The following is a 27,175-nucleotide window of genomic DNA, read 5'->3' as shown; positions in this document are numbered from 1 at the left end:
TGAAGTTTTAAGCATTGTATAATATTTCATCGAATGTCAAAACTTTTGTACAAATACAACAAAAAAAGTATTGCCTTGTAGGTTCGAGTGTTCCATCGCAGTTGCCAAATATCTGACATAATACCATAAAAAAAATACAGGTGAACAAATGGAGAACACGGAGCGAATTGTTTTCATTCGGTGTTCTCTATTCTGATTTTTTTTTTTAATCGTTATTTGTGCAGTGAATGGATTATAGCAAACTCGTGTAGCAAGTTTTCAATATTTTCTAATTAGTGCGTACACAACTACATAATAGTATAACCGAAATCAGGAACGTACCAGGTGTTTGAAGAGAAAAAAAAAGAAGATCTATTTGATTCAATCTTATATTTGTTCTTGGTAATATGTCCAGAGACTTCTGACTTTGAAGTCCAAACTTTTGTTTGGAAATTGGGGATGGGTGGGGGAACTTTCGAATATTCGCAAAACATCAAGCTCTTCTTTCAATATTTAATACACATTTTGAAGAGGTTAGCACCTTACATGTTATACATTTCATTAATACTTAAAGAAGTACTTTCGGAATATATTCCCGATGGGTTCACCGGATCATATCTGAAAATGTATGGTTTTCAGTTGCAAATTACCAAAAGCTACACTAAGTCCAGGACCGGACACATGATTAATCCCCATCTGAAATCTTTAGAAATTAATACTATATAAGAGCATGGCATGTGTTTCTTTTGCTGTAATTTTACTCTTTTGAAAGACTCTTGATTTAGAGAAAACATAAGAATTTCGCCTGTGGAATTGCATTCAAAAGAGGGACAATATTAAAAAAATCTCAGCCATCGAAAGTGGTCGCTTTGTCTTAGTTACCGCTCTTGATATCCTTCCAACATAATGCTTTTTTAAAATTTGCTCTAGATAACTTGAAATTTTCACGAAGATCTGATTTGAATGAAATAAGTAATGGGGCGAACTTCAAAATATCCCAATTTATCATCAGGTATAAGAAAAAGAGTGTGCTGGTCCCGTATCCTTGCTCGCGGTCACATAAATTAACGATTCACCAGACTGCTCTACGACTATAAAGTTCAAGATCACCATACGTAGCTGGTCATTAATATTCCAGACAGAGGCAAAGTTCAGTATCTGTCACGTTTAACGTTCAAACAGTTGCAAATGCATGGCAAATTTGTTTGAAACTAGATGGTTTTATCCACTTAGATCACATTGACAGCTTGTCTACGCATTAATTTTAGGTAACGCTGATTTAAAAGAAAAGCAGGTTAAAGCTAGAATGTTGGTAAAATGTGTAAATTCACTGGATGCAGACTTCCTGGAGTTTTCGGTTTTGATAGTCGTTCACTGTAAGGCGTTTACATAGTACCAAACAACATAACTATCACGGTAGACGTCTTACATTTTAGGACTAGGTTTTATTGTACTTAAGCACTACGGTCACGCCCTAATTAATGACAAAGAAAATGCATTTGACGGTAGGAGCACGTGTATCAATGCATTATCATGCCTATAATAACGCTCTTAATAACATTAAAACTCATTGGTAGATCTCTCCTTTAGACCCCCAAACTCCCAACTTTGATAATGCAGTTGTAATTTATGTGAATTTCTATACTTGTCTTGTGTTTTGGTGTTTTGGCTCTCATAAAGTTTGATAAACGCGTTTCTCTGGAGAACGGCTATCTCAGTTACGTCACGACCACATCATAGGTTTACAATCGTTAAAAATTGATCCAAGTTGGTGGAAACCATTGCGGAAAATATTATCATCATTAGTTGTAAATTAAACAATGTACACCAGAGAATAAATTCATTTGACAAAATCACTTTATTTAGTCTTGAAGTTCGAGCAAAAGAAATCCTTACAGGCTATGTGCTCTAATATTCTACATCTTGCCATAGCAAGACTCTATGGGCATGAATGATCACTTTATTACAACAAAAGGGATTATAAAAGCCAACATGATAAATGTACAAATTGGTTTCCTGGATAGAGTTTGCAAGATTGTTTAGAGTTACAGTTATTAACAGTATATAAGCTTGACAGGCCTGGTTAAATAATGGTCTGTCATCATCATCATCATCAAATTTAGTACATAATTAGGCCGATAAATCAGCCCTTCACCTGTGATGATATTGATTTTTGGGGGAGGTGCTGATATCATCTATTCATTAAAAGCTGCAATTATCTGCATCCAAATTTGGCTGCACACATCGGTGTACATGTGGTCTATATTTCCTGAGCAAATCATTTGTTTGGTGAATTGTAAAACCACCTGGAATAGCACAACCATCTGCCCTGTGGCCATTTTGAATTTTGTGCTTGATATGGCTGTTACCAGTTACCGGTATGTGTTTAAAGTGTACACGGGGTTTGTTCTGGAATCATTTGCATGCAGCAGAATTTCACATTTAAATGAACAGGTGACATCAGACCCACAACATCGTCCGTCATTATCAACACAGATTTATGGGGTTGATTTATCGGACTAGTACATAATATGAAGTTGAAATTTTAAACTCACATTTTTTTAAGCCTGTTTTCATGAAATTTTTACAGTGAATGAAAAGCTTACTATCTAATAAGAGAGTTACATTTTTAAGATAAAATGTTTTATTTAATGAACAGGCTATGCTAAGTAAGTTAGGTCATATCAGGTTTGGCAATTTTCTATCACATTCTAAACTTACCTGACACATTTTCTGTTAATGTTCTAGACTTTTACACACCTATAATAATTCATTGCTCGATTCTTATGATACAATTACTTGTTTTTACGACAAATTGGCAGCATTTGTTTCATAATGTTGCACAAGTTTTAAAGTATGTGTAAACTTGAGTACATAATTATTTGGCTATGTTGATTATGAATACAAAGACTACTATGAGGAAAGTTATACATGCAGTGGATGATTGTGCTTCATCTTGTACCAGTTGTTGCCATTATAATATTGAGCCCTTAGGGGCTCAGATGCCCACATGGTCTCAGTCAACTGGTGTAACTGGAGAGTTTACATCTGATGGGTATGATTTATTTCCTAATTTGACCTACTAGCTCAGCAAGGATGATACAGAAAAATGGCATCATCATTTTTTTATTTTTAGTTTGCAGCAAACCAGGCTGCACACTTGAAATTTCACTTGCCTCAAAATGTCTTTTAGCTGTTGGGTTATTTGGGCTTTTAGCTGTTGGGTTATTTGGGCTAGGCTGTCATCATCACCTGTGTAGTCAATTACTTTCTTATGGCTGTAGATTACATTTCTGTTTTCAGTACAGATATATTTCTGAGTATTACTTATTTTGAAAGTAATATCTGTGTCATTTTTACCATCTGTATTACCTAAATAGATAGTAAAGTTCACTGAGTGTAAATTGTAGACTTCTTTTATGAATGTTCACAGGCAGTAAACTAAACTGCATTTTTAAAAGTTGCAATCCTCTGGATGGCTTTGTTTTTAGGTACACTGTAATCAGAAGGAGTGTCACATTCTGACCATCACAACTGGACATGGCACTAAAGGGAATCAAAGTGATAGAGTTTGCAGGTCTTGCTCCAGCACCATTCTGTGGAATGATTTTATCTGACTTTGGAGCTAAGGTCATCCGGGTAGACAAGGTAACTTAGCATTATCCTTAATTTTACATGATGTCATACGTCTTAATCATTGATAAATTGCCATGCATTCATTTGAATATGATATATTTTATGCCACAATCATCATTACACATGACTGAATCTGTTTTACCTGTCTTTTTGAAGAGGGATATATATTAATTTCATCCTGGTTGTCAAATATATGTACATATGTGGGTACCTATTTTCATCTGTTCATTACTTTTCTTGTAAATGCAAAAATGTTTTTACCTTTCATAATACAGTGACTGACACAGTATGTGATGTTTTCCTATTGTGTGTTTATCTGCAGTGAGGATTCCAAATTTCTCTGCAAGAGCAGGGGGCTATGGGGCAGGGATAAAAGTCATGCTGCTGCCAGGAACTTTCTCTTTTTTCTCAGTTGATAACGTGTTTGAGTTTCATTTGGTTACAGTTTTTAAATTTCTTAAGAATTATACATGACTGCAGTACATGAGCTGATAATTCAGGTGACCCCAGGGATGAGGGACAGGGGTCAACAGAGGTAAAAACGGTACACAACTAAGACATGTCATCATGGGTGTCAAGTCAAAGGTTTTTGTTAGAATATTTGTGCATCAGTTTGATTTTAATCCTATCACAGCACCCTGTTAACAAATTGTCATTAACTCAAGTTGTTGTGGGCAATTAATTGATGGCTTTCTGTGTCTTCTTAAATGCAGACAACTTTGCTATTCCTAATACAGCTTTCAGACTCATTGACTTCCCAATGGAATGGTTTTTTTTTGCGATAAATATTACACATTAAAAAGTGCAACAGTTCCACATTTTCTCTTGCCCTCATTCGCTTAGAACCTCTGAACAGGTTTACACATTCAGTAATACATCACTGCTCTTTTTGCTGTTGATTAAGTTTTATTTCATTGTTTGTATTGCTACAGTTCCTAAGCAAACAACAACCGCTTCATACCAAAGACTTAAAAAATGGTACTAACAGCTGCCTCGCTTGGCGTTCAGCATTAAGAGGTTAGTGTTAAGAATGGTCGACCTGGTGTCAGGATAATGTAACTGGGTGGGACATCATGCTACATGTCTGTGGCATGATGCCTCAGTGCTAGACATCACTGTAAACTACCACAATGCAGACATCGTAGCGATATGACTGAAAAATTGTTAAAGATACATTAAAATCCAAATCATATCACATCACATCCTAAGCAAACTCCAAATTTATCATGTATGTTAATGTTCAAAATCCTTTTTGGTTCCAGGGGCCCTGGGATTTGGATCAAACAGCCATTCATATCAGGGCTGGACAGATTTAATATTTTCATGCTTACTATTTAGACCAAAAAAAATAACATTTTCTTGCCCAGCAAAATTTCTCTTCATATATAATCTTGTGGGAATTTTTAACATATAAAACATAATTATCCTTATATTTCTATAGTTTTGTATGCCTATGGCAGATTTTAGATTGCATATATAATGTAAATATTTATAGGTTTGTTTGGAGGCACTAAAACTTCACATGATTTCCATAATGAACATTATAAAAAAGCAATTGTTAAGGCATAATAAACAGGCAAATTAATAATTTTACTGTATTTCCAATAGCATGAATAAGTTAGTAGTAGATTTTGTTCCATTGGGTATTTAATTTGTTGTTATGTTAATATCTTTACAGCTGCTTTTGGTTGTTGTTTATTCATTTAACGGTTTGCGATGATGTTTTCATTCTGTTTTCAGCTATAAATTTGGATAGAAAGAACATATTTTCTTTCAGCCTAAATGCTGTGTAAAGTAGTTTGATACTGAAATTTGTATGAAAAAAATTGCTAAAAGATGTACGTATCTGTCTTGAAACTGAGGAAGAAGTGAAATAAATATGAAATAATTCCTTTTTCTTCATGTGTCATATTTGTTTCAATGTCAGTGTTGTATTCAGGTTGTATTGAATGTTCATCATGTGCTTTTATCTGTTGTATTTAGGTCAAACTGTCTCAATTCCTAGGCAGAGGTTAAAGAATCATTAGCACTAAGCACTTGTTTACCCTATTGGAAATTGGGCTCTAGCCTTGACCTATGTTGAGGTTAAACAAACTCTTTTTTCATTAGGGTAACAATTGTTAGCAATAAACAATTTTTTCAACAGAAAAAGGATAACCTTAAAGGAACCACAGTGAAGGTTTTCTAATTTTTATATGCATTATACTTTCATTAATAAAGGTTTTGTTCTTTTGTGGTACATGAGGAAATTTCCTTTTAAAAGTATTTAGAATTTCTGTAAATCTGTACTTGTGTTTTAATTTTGCTTATGGAAGGTATCTTATTTTAGCAGGAACTAAATGGCTTCAACTATAACTGCTATTGTACACAGCTGACACACTGCTGGCTGGTGTTAAAATCTCGTGATCTTTTTTGACAGACTCAGCATGTCCCAGATGTTGACCGACTGTCTAGGGGAAAATATTCTGTTGCACTAGACCTAAAACAGAAGGAGGGTGTGAATGTATTCAAGAGGATGTGCTTCAATGCAGATGTCCTTATTGAGCCATTTAGAGCAGGTAAGCACTGAGAGATATGCCACATCAGAACATCTTTTCATTTCTGCAGCAATTAGGATTTCTATAATTCCTTTAGAATAGTTCCTGATAAATGTTTTTTTAAATATAAATGTTTACTTTATTCGTCACTTTTTGAAATTGTCATGAAGAGGGCACTACAATTCTTACTTGAATGGTCAGTTCTTCTTCATCCATAATCTTAACTTTTAGGAGAATGTCATTTTGTCCATCATCCATTGTCTGTCATGTCTGTTGTCCATCCATCCAGCAGCAAAAGTTTGTTATTGCTAATCGTCCTAATCCATGTGGAGGATTGCCATGAAACTTTACACACACAGTCATCCCAAGGTATAGTTGGTGCTAAGTGAAATGAATGTTGCTCAGACATTCATTATAGCTACTACAGTAGCCCTGCTTAGACATTCAGTATAGCTACTACAGTAGCCCTGCTTAGACATTCAGTATAGCTACTACAGTAGCCCTGCTTAGACATTCAGTATGGCTACTACAGTACAGTAGCCCTGCTTAGACATTCAGTATAGCTACTACAGTAGCCCTGTTTAGACATTTCAGTATGGCTACTACAGTAGCCCCGCTTAGACATTTCAGTATGGCTACTACAGTAGCCCTGCTCAGACATTCAGTATAGCTACTACAGTAGCCCTGCTCAGACATTCAGTATGGCTACTACAGTAGCCCTGCTTAGACATTCAGTATAGCTACTACAGTAGCCCTGCTTAGACATTCAGTATAGCTACTACAGTAGCCCTGCTCAGACATTCAGTATAGCTACTACAGTAGCCCTGCTTAGACATTCAGTATAGCTACTACAGTAGCCCTGCTCAGACATTTGGTATAGCTACTACAGTAGCCCTGCTTAGACATTCAGTATAGCTACTACAGTAGCCCTGTTTAGACATTCAGTATGGCTACTACAGTACAGTAGCCCTGCAGTCTGATTTCTAATATGGCCACCATGGCAGTCATCTTGAAAATCTTGTCACTATTTCTCATGAACAGAAAGTTACATGGACATGGAGTTTTCACCAGGAGACTTCTTATAATATCTTGTTGGTCCTAAATAAAAATGTTGTTGCCTGGACATCCAGTATGGCCACAAGAGTGACCATCTCGAAAATATTATTCCTATTCCATCTGAATGGTCATATCATCATGGGGTTTTCACTAAAAGAAAATGGTTCCAGCCTGACATCCAGTATGACCACCGCAGCAGCCATTTTTTAAAATATTGTTATTGCTACACTATCTGATAGGAAAGTTTTATGAGCATGATGTTTTCGCTAAGAGACTTCTTATGGTGTTAGGCTTGCCTTTGAAAAAAATTGTACTGATCTGACAGTGGCCATCTTTAAAATCTTAATGTTACTCTTTCTAGATTTAAAGTCATGTTGACATATGGTTTTCTCTGGAAGACTTCTTAATGCTACTAAATGAAAATGGTGCCAGTATGACCTCAGATATGGCCACCATACTGTCGCTTCTCCTAAATGGAAAGTCATATCCAGGTGGGTTTTTGCCAGAAGACTTCTTACAGTGTCTAGTTGGTCCTGAGCGAAATTATTGCCAAACAGACATCCAATATGACCACTAGGGTGGCTATCTTGAAAATCTTGTTATTGTTACTTACTCCTCCAGAATTTTTATTCATATCATCATAGGGTTTTCACCAAATAACTTTATATAATATCCTCTCAGACATCCATTATATCTATATCTGGCACACTGAACATATGGAAGATTTTTTTTCAGCACATGATAGGCTTTGCATGGCAGCCAGTATTAATGGTGGAGGAAGAACCCGGGAAAATCCTGGGAAGAACCACCGACCCACAAGAAGCTACTGGGAAGCTTTCTCACATACCCACATTGGCCGAATCCTAGACTTGAACCCACATAGACAGAGATGAGATGGCAGTGATCCGAAATGGAGAGCGCTTTAGACCACTCAGCCACTCGGGGCCCCTCTCTAATGGTGTCTAGTTTGCGCAAAATAAACATGATGTTGATATTACATCCAATATGGCTGCTACAATGGCTAATTTGAAAATGTTGTCACTCAGGAATATCAGAGATGACTCAAAACTCTTAAATTAAATGAAGGAATGGTCTTATCTTGAATTCCTATAAACAGCAGAGCATAAGTCATGGCTTTCAGTGTATACCATAAATAAAATAGAATATATTTTAAGACAGTTTTTGTTTGCAGTTTTTCATTTTGGCAGAACACCTGAATTTCATATGATAACAAAAGAAATTCACATTATAGAATGCAATAATCTCTATTGTGTAGAATGTTCCTTCATGAGAGAATTGTCATGGTCAGCATAAATATGCATTGAACTTGGTATCTTGAACCCACTGAACATGCACAAGAAACTGACAGCAAATATCCTCCAATTATTATTTGGTCACTATAGCTTACGCTGTCATTCAGTTCATTTGTAGTGATGTCTTCTACAATTTTTTTTTACTATTTTATGAAATTCAGTGTGTCCAGGGCAAACTGACTAGAAAGCTGAACTTGCCCTTGAGGGATTTGAGCTTACCCCAAAAATATCACATCACAGTATCACAACAAAAGTAAATATTTTTGATAAAATCAAATATAGTATGTTTTTAGGACATTATATTTTTTGTGCAAATACTGAACTTTTGTTTCCTTCTCATTTGTTTGCATCTTGAAGCCATATTTCAATATTAAAAGTTATCAAAAAATATATATATAAACAGTACATGTAAATGTAATCATTGCTTCATAACATTTTCTCAATTATCTATGCTTCCACTTCAAGTTCAATCAATCATTGCAAATTTAAGTTTGCATCCAGTAAGGAAACAGGTAAAACTGAGTTCTTTACTGAAATATTTTGTAATATCAATGAACTCGCACTTTGCTATTCTCTGGAAAGAGTTGTGTCCATCACATGTTTGCTCACACTTCCGTGTCAGCCAGTTTTCCTCTTGAAATCAGTGACATGCATCTAAACAATCTTTGACAAGCTGACTTGTGGGGATGATTTGGGAACACTTATATTTATACATTTCATTTTTTGCCACACAATAAGTTTGTACCATGTTTCAGAGATATTCATATGAACAATAGATAATAAACAATGCTTGTTGGTGCTAGATTTTCATGGGACTATATGCTAGAGATGAGTGTCTTGTATTTCCAAAGGCAGATATCAGTGGAATCGTACAGGCTATATTATTAACAATTGTTGCTTAGTCAGAGTGATGTTGGCAGCAAGCTTCAAAACAATCTCTGACAAGCTGATTATTTAAGTCAACAATCCATTCCAATAAGGAGCTCACAAATTGCCCATGGGAAGGTTAGGACTTGAAAAACTGGTGAATCCTTGTGTACATACATATATTACACATATATTACAATTAAAACATAGTTGTTAAGTTAAAATATTAATATTTATTTCCTATTTGTCAAATTTTGCTTTAAATAGTAAATATTCACATTATCATATCTGCATGAGGAAATGCAAACTTTGACATTACATCATTTGAAATAAGAATCATTAGATTAAATAAACTGGGGGCATTTATGTAATTGAAACATGCACTGCATAGAAACACAAAATAATCGTGTTTATATATGTACTGTGGTGAAATCGCAGATTATACAACTTACAGAATATAAAGCATTATGATCTGAATATGACGTTTTCTCTCTCTCTCTCTCTCTGTTTGGAACATGCCTATGGTCAAGTACTATGCAAATCTGAACTTGTCTGGGCTGAATTTGAGCTTGTCTCAGGAGTCAGGCAAGTTGATTTGTAAACCAGTTATATACATAATGGGTAATACTGTTTTTCATTTTTAGGTACAATGGAGAAATTGGGCCTAGGTCCAGATGTGCTGATGTCTGAGAATCCCCGTCTAATATATGCCAGATTGACTGGCTTTGGGCAGAAAGGATCCTATGCTAAGAAGGCTGGACATGATATTAATTATCTTGCACTTTCAGGTTGGTTGCAGACATGATAGGAAACCAATTTCATGTAATATTTTTGACAGTGGAGAAACAATGTTTTGATACAAGTTAACATCATATAAATTGTCATCATCAAAAGACAAAATAACATAAAGACATTGCCCCCACCCCAAAAGTATAACTCAGACACCTAAAATCATTAAGCTTGGTTTATGTATTTGAAATATGTCAGAGTATAGAAGATTAAATTCTGGATCTCTTATGGCAGAGTCATTGTGATATTTATCCAACAGTGATTAATGAGAGGCAGACATATTTACTGCTTGGCTACGTAATCATCTAAAAATAACTTCAAATTTCATGGTTATAATGTTATCTGTGTCTATTGTCAGCCAGTGAAAAATTATATTTTTTTCACTTCAGTGAAATATCAAGATTATTTCTCTCAGAAAATTCAGTAATTCACAGTATATCTTAAAATAACTAGTGAAACGTATCCACTACATCTACTAATACAGCACTCCTTTGTTGTAGTGCCCTTCATTTCAACAATTCTAGATATAATGTGATAATGCCATATATACCATTAAATTTAAAAAAAATTAGTACGGTTTCCATCTTTAGCAGCTTAAAAATTCAATTTGGACGTTAGCATTCATCTCTAGTTGAAGCCTTTACAGATGAACTATGATTGTGAGCTATTGTATTCATTTAGAGTCTATAGGACTACTGAATATTGACAGTGGCACAAATGCCAGGTATGCAAGCTGAGCTCTGCATCTATATCACACCTATCACATTAGTATTTTTTAGCACATAGTAATTAATCCTACCTTAGATATGATACAGAGCTTGAGTAAATAGATCAATGGCCAATCTGTTATATGTGACTCGATTTGTAATCATCATATATACTGGGCAAAATTGCATCAGAATCTCTCGAACAGTTAAATAGTGCTAGATAAGTAAATGTTAATGGACATATGGATATACATTATCAGAATATAATATGACTGATTGAAGATCTTTGGATTTGTAAAAACAAAAAGGGTTATTACCATATGTATTTAATGACGATGTTGTTCTATCTTAATGTCATTGTTTGTTGGATCTTTAAATTTAAAGTGAGCATGAAAATCCATGAAAATTTGGGCAGAAAGTAAAGATGAAATCACAGATTTCAACAGATATTAGACAAAACACTACATGCTAGACTGCTTCTCAGATGTAATAAACAACACCACTGCACAGACTGTTTGACTATAGAGTCAGTCTCATTTTGAAACATCATTTCTGTCATTTTATTGATTAATTTTACATGAAAAGATTAATAAATTTATTGTGACAGTATTGTATCTGTTTGATTCAGCATTAGAGATTTTATTTTATCCATAAGTTTAGAAAATTCTTTGGAAAGCAAGATTTAATTGAGACAACACAATGTATGCAAGTTTCTAGCAGATTTGACCTTGTGGAAGCAGTGGCATTATCTGAGACTGCTCAGGAGGCCTAGTGGTTAGAGCATCTGCCTCAGCTGTGGGAGGTCATGTGTTTAAACTCTGGCCAAGTCATGCGAAAGACTTATAAAAATGGTACTGACAGCTGTCTCACTAGGTGCTCAGCATTAAGTGGTTTATGTTAGGACTGGTCAGCCTGGTGTCAGGATAATGTTACTTGGTGGGTCATCATGCTGCATGTCTGTGGCATGATGCCTCAGTGCTAGACATCGCTATAAACTGCTGCACTGTAGACATCATAACAATATGACTGCAGAATTGTTAAAGCCACATTAAAAATCCAAATCACATACACACACATGAAATGCATTATCTGAGCTGTAATGGGAGTTAACCTGCTGTGAAGAGTGTGATCATGATCTATGAACAATATAGAATGGTTCTAGAATGCATGTATTTTCAAAACCTTCCTTAAATCAGTATTATGCTAATTTATTTTGACAGGTGTCTTGTCCAGGCTGGGCAGAGCTAATGAAAGGCCATATGCTCCAATTAATCTTCTTGCTGATTTTGCAAGTGGTGGTTTACTTTGTGCATTTGGGATAGTTACAGCACTGCTTGAACGCGTACAATCTGGAAAGGGACAAGTTATTGATGCCAGCATGGTGGAAGGGTCTGCTTATGTTGGTAAAGTATTGAAATTTCAAGAATGGTAAACTTAATATACAGTTCTTTCATTTTTCCAGTTCCAGTTTTTAATGTTAGAACACTAAGACAATCCTGGCTGAAGAACTTTGTGTTTTATATGGGGAATAATTTTATGATTTTTTTGGTCTGTTTTGGATAATGAGATTTGACTTGAAAGCATTGGTGATGACATAAAAAAAGTGCTTGAAAAACAATATTAGTCACTGATTATAGATCACTAGTCTATGCACTTCGCAGCCATAGAGATTGCATTTGGGACAGAAAAGATATGGAGTGAGTTTTTTACATTCTAAATGTGATAAGCATTACATCACTTTAAGTATCAGTCATTTATTTAAATAAGCAAAAAAAAAGTTTTACCTGACATAAAAACTTTATAACATTCAAAATGTTATTGTATAATTTTGCTATTTAATATGCACTAGCTAAAAAAGATGAGAACTTAAAGTAAACTCTTTGCCAGCTTATGGTTGAAGGGTAATTCAAAATTTGTTATATACAGTCAAGGTATAAAAAGTATACCAGGTGCTTGCCATGTCCAGTACTCATGACATTTCTAAAGCATATCCAATTCCCATACTGTATAACTTTGAAAGCCAAAGTTTTGCAGGATTAAAATTTGTGTTCAAGTTTTTGGTTGGTTCAAGTTCTAGAGGGTTAAAGTCAAGGGAAAGCACCATGCCACAATTCAGCAGGTCATTCTTGTGATCTGAAGTTTTGAGAGATTGCTGCTTGAGTTAGTGAAGTTTTCTTGTTCTTTGTTTTGCATACTATATTTAATAAGCATTACCAGAAAATTCATAAACTCTGTTTAGTCAGGAAGAATTATGCCAAAGCTCAGTTAAACAATACAAATGTTTCATTTTGAAAGATTGAATTTTCCTTTCAACTTGGGATTTTAATATTCAATTATAAAAAAGGATATTTCCTGTGTTTGTGCAAATACATAGTCTTGGCTGGCTCAGACTGTATTTGCTTAGAGAATTTGCAGATATAATTCTGGAGTCAAAACAGTCATAACTATATCAGCTTGCATTTTGTTTAATCAGCCGAGTACATTTTAACCTCATTCCATGAGAAAGTGGTGACATCATGTGAAAATTTACATGGCATCAAAAGATGCATTAGATTGTATACATCAGAATTATTCTTACAACACTCTTCTTAACTGATATCAATTTTACTTTTCTTTATTTTAAAGGTGTAAATTGTCATGTTTCGTTATCTTTATTAATTTAAAAACCTTCATAAACATTTGCAGAGCCATCTAGCACCACAAAGTTTGTGGTCCCTCGTTTTTGTTTTACTTTATTTTGTCCTCATACCCTGTTGTTTCTATCCATTGCATAACAATACAAGTCAAAGCAGGCCAGGTGACCCACGTGAAACAATACTGTAAAATTTAGATAAAAAGTATATGCGCTTAATATGTTCAATTAGTGATGATTATATGCATTTATTTTATATCAGTGATTATAGATAGTGAAATATATCACAAAAATATACTATGCAAGATGTAGGTATTGTTGGTCTTTTTATCAGATGTAACAGCATATAATTCAGATCTGGCTGATAAAAGATCAAAATAGATACCTAGCAGCAAGAGACATTTAGGAAACTGTTAATAAATAAATAGTGCAGCTAACTTAATTAGGAATAGAACAGATGTCATCAGATTAGATTTTACATTGAGGACATTGTTTTTCTTTCACACACATACATGTGCTTGCTTATTATCACTACAGAAATACAAAACAAATCCAAAGTTTACATCCCATGTTGTTTCAATTTCACACACATCTATACTTATTTTTTCTACATAAATATGGAAAGAAGCATAATCCAGGCCATCCATTCTGGGCTTTTCTTCTTTCATTCACATGTATGTCCTTATTATTGCTACATAAATAAAGGAAGCGTAATCCAGGCTTTACAGTATATTCTTACATACAAATACATGTGCAGCATGAATGAGATGTATGAATGAGGTCATTATCTATGTATCAGCATTGGATTTCTTGATGCCCTGTTGTGTTGTTATATCTCTTTTCTTAGCCACACACCCCAAAAATAACTCCTCATTCCATATTGTGTGCATATTGGCTGAAAAGATGTATATCAGTTGCACTCTCCAGTCGCACGTAAGAAAAATTTTCTAAGTAGTTAATAAGAAGTGTTCTCTTGTCCTAATACATTATATTCAGTTGGCGATAGAAATAGCAATGCATGCAGAGTGAATTCTCAAGGTGTCTGCTGTACAGTAACTGATGTATATTCATAGAATATGGTTCAGAATTTGTTTAATTGCACATATCTTAATAGTTAATTCCACAGAAATGGCATATAATTCCTCATTAATGACACAATCTTAACAATGTGCAGAAGTGGTTATTTCTCAATAGATCTTTGACATTTCCTCACTTGCAAGGCACTCATTTACATCAGGCAGTATTTTGTCAGCTGATTGGGGAGGATGTGTTAATGCGAAAATGGATTAAGTTAACCCATTGTACCATACTGTCACATTCACTAGGATAATTTTAAATTGCATCTGAAAATTTCTATAGGTTTTGTTTTCATTTTTATGTAAGAATAGCAATCATATATGTTTTTCTTCTATCATCTGTTGCTGAACCCTTCAAATGTCATGAAACCTTTGCCATTTTGGTACTGGCTTCAGGATTCAGCAAATTTTAACATCAGAAAGAAACGTGTATGACTCCTATATTCTTTCTTTCACTGCATGTACTTCTTAATGCTTGCAACAATAGCCATTATATTTGTGTGGGAGAACTTTGTATGTTTGATATGCATCTTTAAAATATTAAATTATACATGTATGATATGCATTTATATAACTGTGTCCTGCAAAGAACAAAATTTGCATGCATTATCCTTTCAGCAAATTGGTTATGGAGAACGAGGGATCTGTATATATGGGGGAAGCCACGTGGTGATAATGTACTGGATGGAGGTTCAGCATTCTATGATACATATAAAACAGCTGATGGCAAATACATCTCTGTAGGAGCTTTAGAACCACAGTTCTTTCAGGATTTAATTAAAGGTATGATATATTTCCTACATGTGAAGTAACAAAAAGAACAATGTCAGTACATTGTGAATAAAAATAACTTGTAAAGAAGTTGAAAGACAGACTCTGATTTTTGATACTGCTTACATTCAGAGAAAAACGGGTCCAAAAGTCACATAAAGCAGCTTTGAAATTGATTGGTACCTATGATACATGTATTAGCAACAATTCCATGCAAGTCAGAGTTCTTAGTCTGTTTCTGACATTAAAAGTCCTTAATCATCAGTCTTTGGAAATGGACCCCCTTTTTAAATAACATTCTTGTTCAGATGCAAACCAGGCCATAAATATCAGTTGCCATTTTAATTTAATTCTGTCTAATTGTGCTTACTGTTTTGAGCTACTGACTCCTGGTGTCGACTAAAGCACAGTGGTGACAGCTGATGAACATGCTTATCAGGAATCATAGCTTAAATGTTTTGGAAATTATGCAACCAGTTTGGAATGGACAAAATATTCATTAATAGTAGTGGACTTTTGAGTGATCATATTGAAAAATGTTTTGGAAATTAGGCAACCAGTCTGGAATGGATAAAACATTAATCAATAGCAGTGAACTTATGTGTGATCATATTGAAACATTGGAAATTATGCAACCAGTCTGGAATGGACAAAACATTCATTAACACAGTAGTGGACCTGTGTGATCATATTGAAACATTTGGAAATTATGCAACCAGTCTGGAATGGACAAAACATTCATTAACACAGTAGTGGACCTGTGTGATCATATTGAAACATTTAGAAATTATGCAACCAGTCTGGAATGGACAAAACATTCATTAACACAGTAGTGGATCTGTGTGATCAAATTGAAACATTTGGAAATTATGCAACCAGTCTGGAATGGACAAAACATTCATTAACACAGTAGTGGACCTGTGTGATCATATTGAAACATTTGGAAATTATGCAACCAGTCTGGAATGGACAAAACATTCATCAACACAGTAGTGGACCTGTGTGATCATATTGAAACATTTGGAAATTATGCAACCAGTCTGGAATGGACAAAACATTCATTAACACAGTAGTGGACCTGTGTGATCATATTGAAACATTTAGAAATTATGCAACCAGTCTGGAATGGACAAAACATTCATTAACACAGTAGTGGACCTGTGTGATCATATTGAAACATTTGGAAATTATGCAACCAGCCTGGAATGGACAAAACATTCATTAACACAGTAGTGGACCTGTGTGATCATATTGAAACATTTGGAAATTATGCAACCAGTCTGGAATGGACAAAACATTCATTAACACAGTAGTGGACCTGTGTGATCAAATTGAAAAATGTTTTGGAAATTAGGAAACCTAACTGGAATGAATAAAATGTTCAATAAAAGTAGTGAACTTCTTTGTGATCATACTTCATCTTCCTATGAGCACTTACATACCACGTACACAGGCAGGGCTGTTCCATTTAGATTACCTGTGCACAGTCAGGGCTGTTTCATTTAAACACACATGATACCTAGGGAAGGCATTTTTTCCCAAAATAAATGCATGTGTACTCTGATTACTCAGAGTTCATATGATCATAATAAAAAATTCTAAATTCCATCTATGGGTGACTATTCCATGTCGAAAGGCCTTCCCATTATTTCAATGTTTGACTACTCCATGTCGAAAGGCCTTCCCATTATCTCAATGTTTGACTACTCCATGTTGAAAGGCCTTCCCATTATTTCAGTGTTTGACTACTCCATGTTGAAATCCCTTCCCATTATCTCAATGCTTGACTACTCCATGTTGAAAGGCCTTCCCATTATCTCAATGTTTGACTACTCCATGTTGAAAGGCCTTCCCGTTATCTCAATATTTCACTGGAACAACTGTCAGCAACAGTGATGGTCCATTGAGAATTAATATTAATCCATTCCTCCAATTCCACAACCTTGAATACCTTCAAAATTGTTGTTCAAAATAATAACCATAAACATTATTTTTCCACATGAATTATTAGCATCTTTTTTTTCTCTTCATCTTTGCTGCCATTTTTCACCTATTAACAGTCTTATTGTCTGGTTTCTTTTATCTACAGCAGTACTTCTTAACCTTTTTTGACCCTGCTTCCACCCTACAAAAAATCCTGGCAACTCTCCACAATGTCCTTGTGACTGATTTGGTTCCTGACATGTGGGTTGTGAACCACTGATCTACAGTCTGTATTATACACTAAAAACTACATTCTGGGTACCAATTGAATATTTTTGGGAACTTTGCCCATATTATTCAGAATGCAGAATTTTCACAAAAAATTTGTAATAATTCTGCAGTATTCAGAATGGCTGGCACCTCAGCAAGTATTAAGTTTCCCATGTAAACAAATGTGTGTATCCATTGGCAGTCTGGTTGAGAAATTTCACTGATTTTAAATGCAGTAATACATTACCGGCAATTATTGTGTTCAGGGCTGAGCAAATCCCATAGCCCGACGTCCCGGACTAGTAATTTTTGAAGTCGGACAAGTACAATTTTCCAAGTCGCTAGTCCAGGACGAGTGCTTTTAAAAAAAGTCAGGCTAGTCCTTATTTTCATGATTTAATCGCTATATCTACCTTTATTTGGCCAATCATGCCCTCTGGGTGTACTGAATACTTGATTCTACCCCTCTTCGTGTATACATTTACATCCTGTTACCGCTTGACTGCATATTGGGCTAAGCGACCAAATTATCGGCAAATCAAAACATGTCAAACAAAAGAAAGCTAGAATGATCAATTAGCAGTGTTGTAAGCAGTTTTGTTGCAATGAGTTTACTCAATCTAGATCATAACGAGCGGCTCACTATGATTTTAATCCAGCGAGTCAGTGTAATTAAATTAATGAAAGGTACTTTACCGACATCAGTGTTGGTTTCCTTTATGAACTGATTAAATGACAGTAATGAATCTTTAATTTATAATTGATTATACTGATGATTAACTTCCACGTGCAATATTGTGTTTGAAGCGAAACAATTATGCTAATTAATGAGCTGTTTCAGTTCATATTTAAAAGAGAAAATTGATCTTATTATCACTTTAGAAGTAGTTGTCAAGCAAGCTGATAGTTACTCTGTGGATAAAATGAGTTTGCTAAATTATTTTTGCAAGGAAGGTAATATAGGCGATTCGGCGAAGGTAAATTTGTTTGAAAATGGAGGGATAAAACCACAGGCACTTGATTCTGGGGGTAAACTAATGTGTACACTCACTAGGTGCTATATAGTGAGTGTACACATTAGTTTACCCCAGAATCAAGTGCCTGTGGATAAAACGTAAGATGGATACTGAGTGTGCGGTAGTTATTTCTGAGTGTGAGTGAGGATTTAGTTCACTGAACTTAATCAAGACTTCTTTAAAGAATTCCTTAAACCAAAAGAACTTACAAATGCTAATGAACATTTCTGCAAATGGACCGGAGCTTGAGGACTTTAACCCAGACACAGCTATCAACTGCAGGCTTAATGCTGGTACAGGTGGCAGACATAAACATGGACATGTTTTCAAATCCATCAGCTAAAACATATATATACGAGTCTGAAGAAGCCAAATGTATAACAACCAATGTTTTTGAAAAATTAAATTCTTTTCAGAAATAATTATGTTGTATATTATTTTTTTTTTCTTTCTTTCTATGGATTAAGTACATATGTCTCATCAAATCTCGGCAAGTGATTACCATTTTGGGACCAGTGAAAAGTAAGGTGGGACTAGTGAAGAGAAAGGTGAGACTAGTGAATTTTCTGAAACCACTTGTCCTGGACTAGTTATTAAAAAAAAAATTGCTCAGCCCTGGTGTTGCTGTCATTGCAGTAATACATTACTGGCAATTACTGTGTTGCTGTCATTGCAGTAATACATTACTGGCAATTATTGTGTTGCTGTCATTTCTTTGTGCTAGTCCCAGTCCAAAGAGATTATTCCATCCTCCAATTAATAGTAAACAGTTAATAATAATAATAATAATAACGATACCTTAATCAGCCTCAGACATTTGGAATATCATCCTTCTTTTCCTTCGACCTAATGCAATTCTCATGTTTCTCCTGGGAGTTCAACATTCATCATCTTTTGTTATTTCTAATCTCAACCATGTTCTTTTTGCGTTATCTTTTTTTTTCTTTCTCTCCAGTCCTTGCATAAGTTTTGTTGTATCTATGCCCTGTTGTAAGAGTTTGAAGGTTTGTGTACATCATTAGCAAACGCAGTGCTTCATTTTTTTTCTTCCATTTATTGATTTTTATCAAAAACTGGTGTTAGGGCAAGCATTATTTGCTCAGTTCTTATTCTGGTTAATTGTTTATTTCTTGTATTTCCTTTCAGCATTCATTATGCTTTAAGATGTGGCTAAACATAGTCATAAAAAGCTGCTTAGCATGAACAGCATGAGTATACATGGATGGTGGCCTTATTTTTTGCCTGACAGGGTATGGGACATATTGGAAAGTCACCATATCGTAAGGTCTCAAAGAAGGGTTCTTCTTCTTCATCACGGAAAGACCCATTCTGTTCCCTGAAGAGGGTGTATGGCACTTTATATCCATTTAGACTGTTAATAGCTCTTTTGGGGGATTTGGAAATAGCCCGCGTTCCCAAAGGATGGATTACTGACACACAGATAGAAGTTGTCTGAACATCATGATGATGGGAAGTAACCAGCACCCAGTAGGAAGTCCATCCTTTCCAGCAGGAAATTTTGTTCATTGGAGTCAGTTTCACCTAACAGAGACTCCTCAGTAAAGTCTACAGCATCTGACTGGCCGTTATTTGGCACTGGTCATTTGGTACAAGACACCAGTTAGTGTGTCAAGTGATAATCTCCTAGGTTTTGTCACCAGGCACTGAAAAATGCATCAAGTGACAGTAACTGAAGGTCAGTCACTGGGTAGCTGGCACTGGTCACTGGGTAGAATGTCAAATAACAGTCATAGAAGGTCTTTCAGCAGTTATCCAATGCCAAGCACTCAGCACCAGGTAATGTTCCAAGTGACAGTGTTTGTCTCTTGGTGTGGTACACCAGGCACTCTGGGTAGCAGGTAATGTATCAAGTGTGAGTCATGAAAGTTTGTGACCAGTTTTTGGGCACTTGGAAATGTTACAGGTGACAGCCACTGAATGTCTGTCACCAAACAACAAAAACCAGGTGCCAGATAGTAGGCACAAGTTGACTCCTGGTTCTGTCTCTCTTCACCTAGTGTCAGGCATGACCACTGGTCCTGGAAAAGGTATTGGTTTGATAATGCCCGTTTCTTTATGTTTATGTTAGTTCCTATGTGAAACTGCGTCAAGAATTTTGATGACTCATAGGGAAAGGGATGGGGTCAACACCTCTCCTTTCTTGAAGTTCCCATGCAGTGTCTATGGAGCTTGGGGACTCCCACCACATTCGAGGCCAGTTAGCTGTCTTTTTTTCCCTACCATAACACCATGGATGACTCTGCCTTGACTCCATTGGTTGGCAAAACCGGCAGGGTATAGGTCGTCCCCTTGTCCCTAGCCTTGTTACTGAAAGAACATGAGAGGCAACCACCACACTCATTGCAACCCACATGTATAATAAATTGTCAGTCCCTTTCTCCAGAGGGAGAGGAACAATGGGTTAGTCTCTACCTACCCACCCCCACCCTCATGGGTGGAGTTGGAATGATGAGTCCTCAATCATATGCTGTTCCAAGAGTGATGACAGGACTACAAACCATCACTTTTGGTTGACACAGATGAATTCTCAGAAGAACCAGTCACATCTAGCTCTTCTTCTCTTTGAGAGTCATCATCCTCATCTCACCCAATGGGTTAAGTGATGGAGGAACAATGAAGTGTGAACCTAGGACAAAGCAGTAAATGGGGTTACTGCAGCCTTCTCCCAGATCTATGTCTAAAACCGTTGAGATCATCAAAGACCAGGATCCATTTAAGTTTGGAGCAGATTCCAGGGCACATCGAAAATTGGACCTGTTGTTGCTCCATCACTCCACAAAATGAGGGAGGTTACTCACAAGTTGCCTCAGGGCCAAAAGGCAGCCAGAAAGCAGAAGACGTGGTCTGTCCCCTCTTCTCTGCTCAGGCCTTTGGTTTCAAACTCCAGCTACTGGGTCCTTTTAGTCACTTGTCTTCTTAACACCCCTTCCCCCCACCCTTCTCAGTTGGGGATTTCATTTAGAAGGGACCTGGCCTGTTTCTTTGTCTAGTGTTTTGAGGCTATGGAGCTGAAAGCTTGAACACTAGCTACGATAATCTTACATGCAGAACTTCTTCAGCTGTCTCCTTTCTAATATTTTGAAAGAGGAATCATTGTCTCTGGTTACACTGCAAAGATTGTCAGAGGCCATTTCCAAGACATCGAGATATGCACTCTTGATGTCTGTAGTGCTCTCTGCAGATATTCTTTGCTTCTTTTGACCAGGGACTAGCACTGGGCAAAGATATAGCAATGCAGATATAGCAGGTAGGTATTACATAATTAAAATTAGTTTTACCCCCTCAAAAACTTCATTTTAGGCATTTGTTGTATCTAGTTTGTGTTTCTTTTTTCTTTCTTGTTGATTTACTTCTTCAGTAAAACAAATTTGATTAGAAACTCCATTAACTCATCTTTATTATAATTTCTCCTGCAGGTCTAGGATTTAAACCAAAAGAGATATCTCAGCTTAGTAACCCAGAGGAAATGCGTAAGAAATTCCAGGATATATTTCTTACCAAGACAAGAGATGAATGGGTTAAAGTTTATAAAGATTTGGATGCATGTGTTGCTCCTGTGCTAGAAATGGATGAAGCTGCTACACATGAGCACAATCAAATCAATAACACATTTGTAAGAAATGAGAAGAATGAACTAGAGCCTGGCCCAGCTCCTAAATTGTCAAGGACACCTGCTGACCCCATCATGGAAGACCAACCAGTTATTGGACAGAACACAACAGCTGTGTTATTGGAATCTGGGTTTACACAGAGTGAAATTAAGGCATTAATTGACAAAGGTGTTGTGATTCAGGGAAAAATTCAGTCCAAAATGTAGTTGGATATGATGAAAGATGGTTTTCTTAGCTTTTCAGATTTACTTCCCAGAAAATCATTGTTTAGTATCATTGTGTCCGAATTTAGTTAATTCTTTTTTGCAGGTAGTATTGATTCATGGTTTATTATTATGCAAGGCATTTTATTAAATATGCTCAGGAAACATACATTGATATTTCATTATTATGTGATTACTCTGTATAGACCTTTCCTGTAGACAGTGCTTACATAGTTATTTCCTCCTTGCCAATAGGTGTCATCAATTGTGTTCGCCATTAAGGTGCTGATTAAGCCTGGTGTTTCAGTATGCAGACTATGTAAGTTAGACTAATTATGATAACAGATCCATTCACCTTACACACTCATTTCAAATTACTAAATCATGAAACTGACACAAGCAATATGATGTGTCATGTAAAAGCAGATTTATAATGCATAAATCGATAAATTATATACGTATGTTCATTATGACTTATTGTAATAAGTTGGTCAACAAAAAGTTTCAGTTTGCTGTGTGCATCTAAAAGCATTTAATTAATTTAAATATTTATGGTGTCATTCTGTTGAATAGATATCTCTAAAACACAATATAAAAATTGTGATAGAAAAATCAATAAAATATTACATTAATCTATCATGTATTTACTGGATTTCTCTAATATCTGCATTATACCAATATAGTTTTATCAGCTTCAAACTTTCTTTCATTCATTTTTGCCTTGGTGATCATAATTATACAGTCGTATTGAAGCACTGCTTAATATTCTGATTGACACAAATATTATTCACTGAAATAACAATAAAATAATCAAGTATGACACATTGCAGTGGTTTTGACAATAATTTGGCAGTTTGGTTTACTTCTTAGAGAAGGCGTGTTTTACAAGAAGGTGTGATGTTGACACATTGTGGTGGTTTTGACAATACTTTGGGAGTTTGGTTATTTGTTAGGGAAGGTGTATCACACAGGAAGGGGTGAAGTTGATAAGAATCTGACAATTGGCTGCATGGTTTGTTTCTTTAATTACTAAGTAAATAAAGTTACAGGATATGCATGTTAGAAGCTGATGTCTGGTCTCTCTTTATCAAATTATATTGTACGCAGGAAGAGGTGGTTTTGACAAGAATTTAGCAGGTAAAAAGGTATTAGTCTATACATACTATATTTAATAGGACGAACATGGTCCTAATTCATGTAGTAAAAAGACTTACATGATTGTCATATTGTGACTTGTTGATCTGTCTTTTTCAGAACCGTCATAAAATTTGTCCTTTAATTTTTAATCCTACACCCCTTTCATAACTGGAAATCAGAATTATGACTTTTTTGTCCTACAATCAGGTATCTAAGTCACTATCTCCTCTCTCCCATTCATTGCACCAAGATGTTTGTGGGGCTGTAATTTAATCCAGGGGGTATTTTTAAAGTACTTTAAAGTGTTCTCATGTCAGGTCAGCTAAAACTACATCATTCCCAGGTTTAAGGTACTATGTGCACTTTAAGGACTGGACCCAATCTGGTTCACTAAAATGGGAATAAATGGGAAGAAGACGTAAACTGTATTGACCAGGAATATATATTTTATCAACTTTCTGATCATATCAATTTTTTGTATTTTGGAATTATTTTATGTTTAACTGTAAAACATCATTTATCTACTCACATAAGCTATCCTGTTGACATGACTGCTTGAGAAAATCGCTAGGATTCAGAATCAAAAGATAGGAAATAATTGTCTCTCAGATTAACCGCAGAGATAAATCAGTACCTTAATGGTAGATGAAACACATAAAAATATGGCCACACCCATGGAAACAAAAATAGAAAGGTCTATACTCGTTTATAAGTGGAGAATCCAGCTGCAAACAACCTACACCCTGATCTGCCATCACATAATGTGTCTGGCACAGCAGATCAGAGTCTGCGTTGTACTGATTATGGCCAACAAACTCTAGAGACTCAGATTTGCTAGCGCATTATGTGACGGCAGATCTGGCTCTATGCAGCGTGCAGTTAGAGTCAAAATACTAATAAGTATACGTGGTTAATTGGTGTTGTGACAGTTTTATTCATGTATTAGGTCCTTTTACACCACGGTATCATAAAGACACGTTGTGTCAAAATAGCTTGCAATTTTCTAAACAGCCAGGAAAAATTCTGTAAAACCACATATTTTATTATCCAGTATTATTTTATTACTTTGCAACCACAGGATTTTCCAGAAATTAAACAAGTCAAAGAGGAGAATCGGGTGGATTTCGTGGTTTATTCAGTCATTTTAAACTAGGAGATACAAAGATTATGTTTGGTACACAGGTTTAAAATTGGTATATGAGGAAATGAGTGTCATTATGAGATTTTTCATTACATGTTTACTGTAGAACATGGAAGGTACACCTAAAGCCAATACACTGAGGGGATACAAAGTGAGGTACTACCATATTAACACTGTCTATAAGCTTTCATGCATTTCATATTCTGAGAAATATATAGTGAAACCCTTTTAAAATGAGGAAATATTGTTTTGGTAATTTTTTTTTATCATTGTCAAATTCTTTGGAATCAATTTCTGGTACAACTTTAAGATCTAGAGGTGAACTAAAGTGGGTGGCAGGATTACATAGAGTCAGTGTGGACAAGAGTTTCTATGGCTTATATGCATGAAAACCAATAAAATTTTGTAGTTATCTAACAGACTGAAATAATGTTGAAATTTGAAAATTTGAGAACATGATAAAAGGTATGTGAAAATTTGCTCAGTGTATGAATTATTGAGTGTGAATCATCAATGCCATTAACATTTCCCATATATTGTGTTATACACTGCAGTAGCGCTGTGATGCCATCAATGTCAATCATGAAGGTACTAATATGTTTATTCAGTTGTATGCTTTATATTATAGACTTTACATTGTATATTGTGATATTGTAGGTTACTTTCAACAGATTAACTTTGCATTGTAAATGTGACTGGCTTGAGCTGGTATTAAAAGAGTGGACTGAATGCATTTCATGTGAGACCTACTTGAAGTGGCTAATCTAAGACTATTGATGTATGGACTTTGCCTAAAATAATCGTAATGGCTTTCACTCAGATGTTATTCAAAACTAGTGGAATCCATCCACTAACAAAATCTGGTTTCTTGGGATGGACAAAATGATAATAACTTCTTAAGCATATTCTTTTAATCCTAAAGAAAAAAACATAATCTGTGATTTTTTAGTAACTTATTTTATTAAGTTTGATATTGATATTGATTTTTGATATTTGATATTTCTTAGGGCAACATCACTCAAGTCTGAATTTATTCTCTGCATGATAATTTTTACAGTGGGTGCTGGAGACTACTAATTTACTTCATAGATGCAAGTTATATAATCATTAATTAAATTCTGGATTGTATTTGTTATTCAGTTGACTGTTGGTTAATCTGATTCATTTTGGGCTGTTAGAAGTATAGCTGTTCAGTTGCAAATACTGTAAATAGTTTTCAGCAAAATTGCCATTATCTTCAATATTACAGTGAGCAATCCAGTATGGCTGAAAAGGTGGCCTTCTAGTTAATGTTTTTTTTTATTGCTGATACTATTGGTTAGTAGATCTTGTGATTATGTGATTGGTAAAAATGATGGAACAGACTACTTGTTGTTATAGTATCATTTAATCATAGCTATAGGTTGTAACTGCCTAATAAATACCATGTCCATTCTTTGACTGGTTAAGTCTGTTCCAGGTATAGATTTATGTAAACTTGACTTGACAAACTTTACTGCAACCAGTAATGAGGTTTTTATGGTATTAACTTAACCTGTACATTTTAAATAGGCAGAGAGAGAGAGAGATGAATACATTTTTGTAGTCTTATTGAATTTTATATTTTATATTTGTCTAATAAGATATCTGGAACATAGTCTAAGATCAGCAAGTAGTACTTGTTGGGTCTAAAGATATATATATCACTATAACCATGAATTATTTAATTATTTACTTTTCTATATAAGGTAATATCAAACCAGCGATAATCATGAAATTGTTTTTGATATATACTTTATGTTATAGAGCAATCTTATTTTTGGTATTTAGTAAATCAATTGAAAATAAAAATTCTGGTTACTTTCTGGTGCTCCAAGAATGAACCCTAATACATTTTTTATTGAGTTGTTTGAAAATGGTTTACTCTTTGATAAAAATGTGTCACATCAAATACTCAGATGTAGTTCAAATAATATTCTATTTTAAAAAATAGGTCACTGTTACCCATTCTAAGATGCATAAATGTTACAGATGTGTGTTTTTAGTACACATGCAGCCACACAGGTTCACCTTTTAAAATTGGCTGTAGAACAAACACCATGCACTAAATATCAGTAATATTATTATTATTGTTATCATCAAGAGTGTTTTATGTGCACTGTATAACAAAATCATAATTACAGGTACATTTTATTCTCCCCCAAATTTATGTTCCACACAAGATTACTGTATTCTGCTTATTTTCGTCCATCCTACATGTTTAAAACAAATTACCAGTGGCTTAAAAATATATACTGATCCTAGTTTGTTCAGCCTAAAAAGCAATATCTGGATTAATGATTGGCTCACCTCATCAAGATTAAAAGACCAATGGTTTATGTGAGAAACCTGTGATGAACAGAAGAAAAAAAAGCCATATATGGATATTTGTTGTATCCCATGAACAAAAAACTTCAGCTACTTTTACCGACATGATTGGAATACTGATTGACTCCTGACCCTAATAAAATG

At 35.1% G+C, this 27,175-nt stretch overlaps 1 protein-coding gene across 1 annotated transcript; it reads left to right on the top strand.

The window, feature by feature from the left end:
* Positions 1 to 1,111: 1,111 nt before the first annotated feature.
* LOC149801477 (alpha-methylacyl-CoA racemase-like) lies at positions 1,112 to 27,156 on the top strand. Its single transcript, XM_089955626.1, has 7 exons — positions 1,112 to 1,247; positions 3,471 to 3,627; positions 6,035 to 6,173; positions 10,033 to 10,176; positions 12,105 to 12,287; positions 15,211 to 15,375; positions 22,010 to 27,156. The coding sequence occupies exons 2-7, from the start codon at positions 3,520 to 3,522 to the stop codon at positions 22,408 to 22,410; spliced, it is 1,140 nt and encodes a 379-aa protein (XP_089811752.1). The 5' UTR covers positions 1,112 to 1,247; positions 3,471 to 3,519; the 3' UTR covers positions 22,411 to 27,156.
* Positions 27,157 to 27,175: the final 19 nt, after the last annotated feature.

This window comes from Sinohyriopsis cumingii, chromosome 4 (genome assembly GCF_028554795.1).
Source record: "Sinohyriopsis cumingii isolate HCF-2022 chromosome 4, ASM2855479v2, whole genome shotgun sequence".
In the NCBI taxonomy this organism is placed as follows: domain Eukaryota; kingdom Metazoa; phylum Mollusca; class Bivalvia; order Unionida; family Unionidae; genus Sinohyriopsis; species Sinohyriopsis cumingii.
The sequence above is the reverse complement of the archived record's forward strand: the minus strand, read 5'-3'. Positions and strand labels throughout refer to the sequence as shown.

What these genes read in the sequence shown, in the direction of transcription:
- LOC149801477 (XM_089955626.1), top strand. Translation starts at nt 3,520, where the DNA reads ATGGCACTAAAGGGAATCAAAGTGATAGAGTTTGCAGGTCTTGCTCCA. An exon ending in TATTGAGCCATTTAGAGCAG is followed by an intron (nt 6,174 to 10,032) that starts GTAAGCACTGAG and finishes TTTCATTTTTAG; the next exon opens with GTACAATGGAGAAATTGGGC. An exon ending in GGAAGGGTCTGCTTATGTTG is followed by an intron (nt 12,288 to 15,210) that starts GTAAAGTATTGA and finishes TTATCCTTTCAG; the next exon opens with CAAATTGGTTATGGAGAACG.